Source organism: Equus caballus, chromosome 13, assembly GCF_041296265.1.
Source record: "Equus caballus isolate H_3958 breed thoroughbred chromosome 13, TB-T2T, whole genome shotgun sequence".
Classification (NCBI taxonomy): Eukaryota; Metazoa; Chordata; class Mammalia; order Perissodactyla; family Equidae; genus Equus; species Equus caballus.
Window position 1 is genome coordinate 52,973,069 of NC_091696.1, and position 9,578 is coordinate 52,982,646.

The 9,578-nt window shown below is 63.7% G+C and overlaps 1 protein-coding gene across 1 annotated transcript; it reads right to left on the bottom strand.

Annotated features, from left to right (window-relative positions):
- Positions 1 to 361: 361 nt before the first annotated feature.
- Positions 362 to 8,264, bottom strand: SSTR5 (somatostatin receptor 5). Its single transcript, XM_070231200.1, has 2 exons — positions 7,920 to 8,264; positions 362 to 2,973 (listed from the first exon to the last, which is right to left on the bottom strand). The coding sequence occupies exon 2, from the start codon at positions 2,935 to 2,937 to the stop codon at positions 1,840 to 1,842; it is 1,098 nt and encodes a 365-aa protein (XP_070087301.1). The 5' UTR covers positions 2,938 to 2,973; positions 7,920 to 8,264; the 3' UTR covers positions 362 to 1,839.
- Between the last annotated feature and the right edge of the window lie 1,314 nt (positions 8,265 to 9,578).

Here is a 9,578-nt window from a genome sequence, read left to right on the forward strand (position 1 = left end):
TTACCAGTACCTGGTGACTCTGATTCCAGGCTCTGGAATGGAGGAGCTGTCCCCCTGCGCCCCAAATTGAGCCCAGGAGGGATGGAGACTCAGCCTGGGGCCCTGGAGGCTGCTGGGTCCCCACCCGCCCAGGAAGAGGGTCCCCAACCAGTCTCCCACTCCCAGCCCCGTCCTGGGGCCTTGAGGGGAAACACCTCTGCCCCCTTCCAAGCTGGTTTACACCTCTGCTTTGCTACGTCTAAGTGACCCAGCTGCCCACTTCCAGCCAAGGGTCCGCCCACCCCCACCCCAGGCTCCTCCATCCACTGCCTCTGATTTGCACCAGCTTCGATCGGCTCCAGGGACAATATTTGCTTTGGGAAAGAGTCAAACATTTATCCTCTCGTTTATTCAGGAGAGCGGCTGTCACACACAAGCGCCCTCATTATGCGATGGTGTTCCCAGGGCTTGGCCTCTGTCTGGCCAGTGCTCAGGCCCGGGTAGCGTGGACCAGGCCTGTCCCCTGCCCAGTACATCTCTGCCTGCTCCCTGTGCCTTCCTAGGGGTCAGGGTCCTGCTCTGGGAAGACCCAGGAAGCCCGAGCCAAGCTGGGGGTGGCACCGGGCAGGGCTATTCCAGATGGGGGCCCCGCGGGCTGAGTGAGCCCCCAACTCTGACCCTTCTCCTTCCAGCCTCAGAGAGAGGCCCAAGGCCCCGGGCTCCCAGCAAAGTGTGGGCATCTTCCCGGGACCCACAGGCCTGGTGGCGGGAGGAGCTGGTGTTTCTGGGGGTGGATAAGACCACTCTTGTCCAGGGACGCAGAATTCCTCAGGGGCCTGGCATTTGCTGGCGTTTTCACGCCTACACGGCACTGCCTTTCCAAGCCGCCTGCTATTTGCGCTGGGAGGCGGCTCCCCCACTGCCGTCTGGATATTTCTCTTCTGCTCCTATCCACTCTCCCTCCCGGGCCGGAGCCCCTGCTGAAAGCAGAAGAGCCAGCTGCAGCTTCCTGCGTCCTTGCCTGCCCCTCCCCAGGAGGGCCTCTCGCTGTGCTCCTGGGGACACCTGTGTCACCCCCGAAGCCTGGGGGCCCACTCTCCACCCCTGACCTCAGCCCCTTCGCTCTCCCTCTGCACTTGCTGCCCTCCCCACTCGCTTCCACGGTGGGACCCACGGAGCCCAGCCCAACCTCAGCAGCCTCCTGGGACCATGCCAGCAGCCAGCCAGGAAGGGAGAGACAGTGACGGGGATGGGTGGCGGGGTGGATGGGGGCTCGAGGACAGGAGAGCTCAGCAGGCCTGGCTGTCTCCCCTGGAATGCCAGTGCACTCGCTGCCGGGGGGCCGTGTGCAGCTTCACACCTGCCACCCCCAAAGTCAGCACAGCCATAGGTCCTGAGAGCTCTGGGGTAGAGGCCGCAGCCCAGGGCCTTCTGGCTCTTCAGTTTCACAGAGCAGCACCTGATGCTGACCAGGGGAAGCAGGGCTGATGTGTGGGGGGTACATGTGATAAGAGGGTGGAGGCCGGGCAAGCCATCACCAGCTCACACCGATGGTCACTCCCACAGCCTGAGGACAGGACTGGAGGGTCAGGATGCCCTGACTGTTGCCCGGGACACCCAGGCCTGTCCTACCCACCCCCTAACATCCCGGGACCTGGCCTGCATGGCGACAACAGGCTGGTGAAAGTGACGACTTGTCACTTCAGGACCAGGACCACCCATGGTCCTCACACCACAGGGAACCTCCAGGCCGCTGAGGGGGTCAGCTGGGCAGGACCCCGAATCTTGGGGGAGTGTTCTGCCTGGGAGAACGAGACCAGACAGGGGCAGGAGCCACCTGGCGCCGCCCGCCCACGGCCCTCACAGCTTGCTGGTCTGCATGAGCCCGTTGGCCTCGGAGCTGCGGGCGGGTAGCGTGGCCTCCTCTGGGCGGCCACCCTTGTCAGGCCGAGGCTCTGTGGCATCTGCGTCCTCAGCACCTGAACCCTTGCGGAGGCACAGAACCTTCCGGAAGCTCTGGCGGAAGTTGTCAGAGAGGAAGCCATAGAGCACAGGGTTGGCGCAGCTGTTGGCGTAGGACAAGATGACCACGAAGAAGTAGGCACCGGCAGAGGCGGGCTCCTCGGGCAGGACGAAGGCCAGGTTGACGATGTTGACAATGAAGAAGGGCAGCCAGCAGCCCACGAACACCACCACCACCACCACCACCATGCGGGTCACCTTGCGCTCCGACCGCCGCCTCGTGGAGCCCACGCGCACGCCCGACGCCTTCACCTTCACCACGATGAGCAGGTAGCACAGGCAGATGACGAGCAGCGGCCCGAAGAAGCCCAGGACGGACGTGTAGATGATGAAGACGGCACCCCACAGGCCCACGGGCTCCGGCCAGCTGAGGTTGCAGGTGTTCCAGCCCTCCTGGATGTCCGCGAAGATGACCAGCGGCAGCGACATGAGCAGCGAGAAGGCCCAGACTGCGGCGCTGGCCAGCTTGGCCACCCTCGGGCGGCGCCAGCGGGTGGAGCGGATGGGGTGGACAATGGCCAGGTAGCGGTCCACGCTCATGACGGTCAGGCAGAAGATGCTGGTGAACTGGTTGATGCCGTCCAGCGTCATGACCAGGCGGCACAGGACGTGGCCGAAGGGCCAGTAGGAGATGGCGTTCTGCGTGGCCAGGAAGGGCAGCCCCAGCATGAGCAGCACGTCGGCCACGGCCAGGTTGAGGATGTAGATGTTGGTGACCGTCTTCATCTTGGCGTGGCGCAACACCACGTAGATGACCAGCGTGTTGCCGCCCAGCCCCGCCACGCACACCAGCAGGTACAGCACGGGCACCACGACCGCCCGGGCCCCCGGCGAGGGTGCTGGCCCCACCAGCGTCCCATTCTCGCCACCTCCACTGGTGGCCGCTGAGGAGGTGTTCCAGCTGGCCAGTGCGGAGGCCGGGGACAGAGGCTCCATCGCGACACTGAGGGCAGGGCCGGTGCGTCGTCTTCTCTGCAAGAGAAGAGGAGGGGACGCGGGGACCATTAACCGGACAGCCAGGCACTTCCTCTCCCACGTCCGCCCTGCCTGCTGGTGAGGCACAGGATTACCCCACGGCATCGGGTAAACACGATTACTCGTGGTCGACTCCCCGGGAATCACGTTAAGCAAATTGTTTGGAAAACAAGCCCGAAGAGGAAGGAGCACATCTGCCTGTGAGCCGAGGCGTCGTCTGTCGATGCCCTGATGGCTTCCGGAGACATGACCGTCCCCACACCCTCCATGGCCTCCCAGCTTGGCCACAGCCACCCTTGCGTCTGCATCTGGTCTTGCTGAGGCTCATGGAGCCCTGGGGGCAGCACTGCCACCCCTAACTGGCAGCAAAGGGACTGAGGAAGGCAGGAGTCACCTCCCCAGGGACCCACAGGACGGGCGGAGAGGGACAGACTTGGCAAGCCCCTCACACCCAGCCAATGCCACCCACCAAGCCCTGCTCTCCTGGGCGGCCCCAAAGCCGGACTCTGAGTGGCCTTCTGGAACCGTCAGGAGGGGCTGGGCTTTCTGCGTGGCCGAGAAGCCAGACTTCAGGCTGCAGAGGCTCTGCCAGCGTCCACCTCGCTCTCGGGAAAGCTGCCTCCTGGGGAGGGGCGTCTGTGCCACCCCTGGCACAGCCCTGGCCGTGTGGCCGAGCAGCCTTGGCCTCACTGCCCCCTGCCAGCCCCTGTCCAGCCCATCCACCACAGCATGGATGTCACTGGGCCAAGGAGATGACCTGGAACAGCTGGGGGAAATGCACATGTGTGTGCGCACGCGTGGGTGTGCAGGGCAAGCCCGACCCTGGGAGAGGGCGTGTGGAAGGGGAAGCTGGGGAGAACAACGGAACGCAAGGGGTTTTGCAGGGAAAGAGCCGAGGCAAAGATGGGGGAATGGTAATGCCCGTGGTGCAGGGTGACAGGCATACATATTCCTTACACAGCTTTCATCCTTCTCCATGTGTCTGAAACAGTCCATCACGATGATGCTCAAGAGGAAGTGCCTCCACGGATGGGAGGGGCGGGGAGAGGGCAGGCAGGCAGGGCTGGGGCCTTGGCCACACAAAGTGGGGTGGGGGTCCAGCAGGGAGGCTAAGTGCCCCCAGGGACCCAGACAAGGACCTGCGAGGGGCTGGAAAGGGCGGCGATGCCCCAGCAGGGTCCCTCAGGCCCAGCAGCACCCAGGGCTTCTCAGAACTCACGACACCCTCCAGGAGGCCCGGAATCAACCACACTGACAACGACAGAAAGGATCCTCTGCTCCCAAAGGGCAGACACACCAGAATTTCCAGGTTCACTGGGCCAACTGACACCAGGAAACGTGAACACGACCAAGAACATCGCCAATGGGCAGGTGGACGGGTGGATTCATTTCAGGTGAAGTAAAAGCCATGTGACAACAAGAATGCCTGAGACACGTTTCTATGTGTTTAGCATCCTCAGCAAGGCGTGGATAAAAATATTATGAAATAAATTTGGCTTCTGTCTAAGAAGTAAAACGAACAAGTGTCTATTTTTGAAAATTACAACTCTTGGGTATGAAAAATTATCATTTGGACAAAAAAAATAAAACAACACACAAAAGTCAGGATCAACGCCAGTCTGGATGCAGTTGGAGAGAGAATTGGCAAATCGGAGGAGGGGCTGAGGGAGGCCCCCAGAGCGTGGCACTGAGGCGAGGAGCCTGCAGGGGGCTGGGAGGGCCGGGGGGCAAATGCGTCATTCAGGTGGAGGGCTGGCCACAGACAAGAGTCCTGCTCGAAAGCACCAACCCTTCCCCAGAAGGATAAAGTAAAAATGCAACAGCATCAGAGCCAACCTCCGGAGCATCAGTGATAAAAGACGGCCTTATGGAGGGACAAGACAAAACCCATGAGGAGTGAGGATCCAGACAACAAGCCCCACCGGCCACAGGAGCCACGGAGGCAGCTGGAGAGAGAAACGCCGTCACCCTGGATCCCCACCCGGATGGGATGTTGTGACCTGATGTGAAGTGTGTGACAAAACCTCTGTTAAAAAAGGTCAAAGTTTGATGTTGGGGACCACTGCATTTAAAGACAAAGCTGGGGTCCCTCAGGCAGCCTGCTGGGCCCTCAGTCAGAAGGGGTGCTCCTGGGTTGGGGGAACCCACCCTTCCCGGGTGTTTCACCTGCGTCTGTGCCCAGCGGGGAGGAGGGCCTCCCGGGACACTCAGAGATGGGTGACCTGCAGGCTCTCTCTGCAGGCAGGGAGTCAGGCTGCTGATCTCTGTTCCTGGGACCTGGTGCAGAGGGGCCCCTGCTCATATTCAACAAAGCAATAAAAAATTTAAAATAATGTTTGAAGCTCCCTTGAGGTGCTGGTGGGGAATGACTTCTACCAGGACGCTGGTCTGGAGACAGCTGGGTGGGCTGTGTGCATGTCGAGGTGGAGAGTCCTGGGGGCCGCACCTCTCCCCAAAAACACCCAAGGAGAGGCTTCCGGCCCATTCTGCGTGGGACCCAAGGGGGCTGGGTGGGGAGGAAGTCGCAGCCCCCTGAGGAGTTTTGTTCACCCACAGAGAGCGGGGTCTCAGACGCGGCCCCAGCATGGGGCCTGGATGCGTTTGATGCTAAATCGGGAATGTGCTCTCGGCTGCTCAGGGCGCCTCCAGGGCCACTGCCCGGCGCCCGGCCGCCCAGGACCCTGAGCAGGCTGCGCAGAATGCCAGGCACCCCTGCTGTCCCCCCAAACGCCCCAACTCCCGACCGACTTCAGAGTGGCGAGGAGCTAAATCAGGCCGCGCTGCTGTGCCCGCTCTCGGAACATAATTCCGCAGGAGCCATTATTCAGAAGCGGCAATCTTCTTAGTCACAGAAATTGCACACTCGTGGGAAAACCATCCCTGGGGCCCTTTTCCCTGTGGGTGGGGGATGCAGCAGGGTGGGCTGTGCAACGGACTGTGAGCCAATGCCGGGGGCTTCCCCATCCAGGAGGGATCTTGTGGGGAACAGACCCCGTCCTCACCCTGCCGCAGCCACCCCCACACACTGGCCCAGTGATCCTGGGCAAGTCATGCCGTGTCTCCAAGCCCTGGCTTCCTGTAATCAGTGACTCCTACAAACTGCAATGTTGTGGAGCAGATGAAATAAGCTCGGGTGTGCAGGACGCCGTGTGCAGCGCCTGGCTCACTGCTGGTGCTGCCCGCTCGCCTGCCCCAAACAGCCCGGCACCTCCTGCCCACCGTCAGGAAAGGCACCTGCCCTGGGCAACACGGAGGAGGGGGTTTCCCAGGGGCTTGGGGACAGGGACGAGTCAATGCTCAAGTGCTCTGTGCCTGGGGGGGAGGTCCAGCCTGCACCACTCCAAGCCCTCCCAGGCTAGCCTGATATCAGGTCAGTGGGAGGGAGCCGGCATCCCCTATCCATGGGCAGCTGCCGCTGGGAGGAGTCGAGGCTCCGTTCTCCTGGGGCCCATGCCTCACCTGGGAGGCTGCGGATCCACAGGTGCTCCCTTGACCTGTGTAGGGCGGGGGCAAATGTAGGGGATGGCATGGCTAAGAGGACAGGCCCCAGCACCACCCAGGGCCCTGGACCCAGGCCTGCCACCCCTGTGGGAGGACCTTGCTCTGGTGTGCAGCCAACTCCTGCTCCTTCCCCAAACATGCTCCGGCCGTCCTTATGGCAGCCTGTGGTCAGGGGCTGTACCCTCTCCCCAGGAGGGGGACACTGAGGTGGGTGTGGGCAGCTCTGTGCAGCAACAGGGAGGCCAGGCCAGCAAAACCACCTCCTCAGGGTCTTGGTGGGGTCTGCACACCCTCAAGACCACGTTTCACCCCCAGCAAACTTTCTTGGAAATCTGGGTCGTTATTTTGCCGGGAACGAATGGTGGTGAGTCATTGTCATTGGTGCTATGGACCACCTTGTGCCCGGAGGCTCCCAAGCGGTTGGCTGTCCCCAGGAACCTGTTCTTCAGTGGCGGCTCATCAGCAGCCAGCGCAGCCTCAGAGTCTGGACAGCACTGGCTCCAGCCCTCACCCTCACCCAGGACCCAGGGTGGCTGGCAGACCAGGGACAGTGGGCCAAGCAGGTGGGCAGGCGAGGGCCCTGCCGGGAGCCTGGGTGGGGAAAGGGCACACAGGTGAACTTCCAGGGCTGTGTTCCCTTCTGGGGAGGCTGCAAGAGGGCTCCAGAGCACAGGTGCCAAGCCCTGGAGAGGTGAGGGCTCCGTGTCCAGCAGGCAGGGGCAGCCCCATCTCCTCCCCAGGTCAGGGTCACGCACCTGCTGGAGTCCCCAGGGCCAAGCAGACCGTGCACCGGCCGACAGGCCCCTGGAGCTGGCCCCAATGCCTACAGTCTTCCCGCCACCTCCCCGCGGTCGAAGGGCAGACCCCACCTCTACCGGCCAGCTCAGACCGGCTCCCGCGCACACCCCCACGGCTCCTGCTCCCTCGGAGTTCCGCTTTCCACACCCACCCCCATCCACACCCACCCCCCATCCACAGCCTCTGAGCAAGGGAGCTAACCCTCCCCAGACGCGCCGCCTACTCTTCGCCAGCCCCAGGACAAACCCCACCGTGGCGCCCACCGCGGGGATGTCAGGCCGGGAGGGGCGCGGTGAGCAGTGTCCCTGCGGCTTCTGCCCGGACCCTGGAGCACAGGGCCCAGAGGCTGGAGGATGGCGAGGGCGAGGGCGAGGGCAGCGAGGTTTCGGGAGGGGATGGAGGGGCTGAGACTGGGGAGCAGACGGAAAGGGAGGGGAGGGACCCCGTGCGGCAGTAGAGGTGCATAGGGAGCTCGTGGGGGACAGGGCGAGCCGCAGCGAGGAGAGCACGGCGGGACCCCAGGCCAGGGCGGCGCACGGCTGCACGCAGGGTGGTGAGACCCCCGCAGAGGATAACAGGGACCTGAAGCGGGACCCCGGCGAGAGCGGAGGGCAGGGGCGCGGGGGCGGGGGCGCAGCACTCACCTGCGGCGGCGGCGGCGGCGGCGGCGGCGGCGGCGCCCTCTGGCCCGGGGAGCCGAGAGCCGCGCTGCGCTCGCTCGGGGCTCGGGGCACCGGCGGGGCGGGGCGCGGGGCGGGGCGGGGGGCGGGCGCTCGGCTCCCCGGGCCCCAAGCCCGTCCGCCTGTCTCCGGTCCCAAAGCCTTCGCATGTTTGCCCGCAGCCCTTGTCCCGTCGCGGCGACTGGGTGACAGCGGCGCCCCACCTCCTTTTCTGTCCGTCTGGTCGCAGATCTGAGCTCGGAGGGGCTCCTGCAGCCAGCACGACGGGGGCGGAGGGGCCGGAGCGCACTCCCGGGAGTCCGAGGTGGATCAGGAGAGTCCTGCCTCCGGGGAGAAGCTCTGGAGGCGTCTGCTCTGACGGATGGGGCCGGCTGTGCTGCAGAGACGGTCAGCCGCGTGGCGAGGGGCAGCAGGAGGCCCCAGCTGGTGGGGTGGTTTTGGGGTTCCCAGCATGCTCCCTTCATTCTGGGGTCTCCCGTTAGCAGGCATGAGAGCCCCCCTTGCCCATCAAAACAGGCCCCCCCCACCGTCTCACACCTAGGGTGGCCAAATTGGCAGGTCGGCCCGAGAATCTGCATTTCTGACCAGTTTCCATGTGCTGCCATTGCTGCTGGCTGGGGCCCCGCTGTGACAGCCGCTGACTTTGACAAGTAGTATGAGCTCCTCATGTCCACTAGGCACCGAGAGTTGGGTGGGCATTTGGACAGTACCCTACACGGGATGCAGCCCCGAGCTTGGGGAGCCCAGCTGCTGGCTGAATGACACTCCGTGCTGGACACTCTGTCTAGAGTAGCTTGAGGGCACACGGCCAACCCCTGGCCCCACTGTGGCCCCTTCCAGTGACATCGGGATCCTTCCAGGCCTGGCGCTGGGCCTGGGCCCCTGGGGCTGCCGGGACAGGGCAGCCTGTGGGAGGAGCCCCTGCTCCGGGGCAGATCCCAAGGACCCCTAGCTCACCTCCGCCCCCTCACACACTCCGAACCTTCCACTCACCCTGCCCTGGCTGAACTGGGCTTTGCTCTGGAGACCTCCCTTCTGCCAAGATTCAGCCGGAGCCAGGCGCTGGGGAGGGGCTACAGGCTGGGTCCCAGGGCCCCTCGCCAGAATCTGCCTCCTGTAAGCCCTTCACCCTCTCGCCCTCTCTGGAGGGTCCCACGTGGAGTTGGTGCCCAGTGGATGGGTGCTTGGTCCAGTCACAGCCCAGCACCAGGCTGGGATGCCTCTGACACTCTAACACCCAGGTGGTCTCACCTGGGTCCTCCTGGGGGCTCTGATGGGAAAGGAGAGAAGGTGCCCAGAGATGTGGCCGTCCCCTCCAAGGCTGCCTTCCCCTCCCCTGTCACCCAGTGCTCCTGGCAAGAGTCTCCTCGCCTTTCAGCCCCTAGTTCTGAGACTGCACACCACCCCCTGCCCCAGGAGGATCAAGTGAGGTGAAGCCTGGGGACACTCTGCAGAGGTCATGCCCAGCACGAGCAAGGAGGGCAAGGATTAGTGGCAGCTGGATGCCATGGCAACAGGGCAATGCCCGATGGACTCCCCAGAGACCATCTCTGACCCCTTGCTTGGGGACCCCACCCTAGCTGTGAGTTCCATCATGGCTTGTGATTCACCCTTTCCAGAGGC

Excerpts from the sequence above, each read along its gene's own strand:
- SSTR5 (XM_070231200.1), bottom strand. The coding sequence starts at position 2,937 with ATGGAGCCTCTGTCCCCGGCCTCCGCACTGGCCAGCTGGAACACCTCC.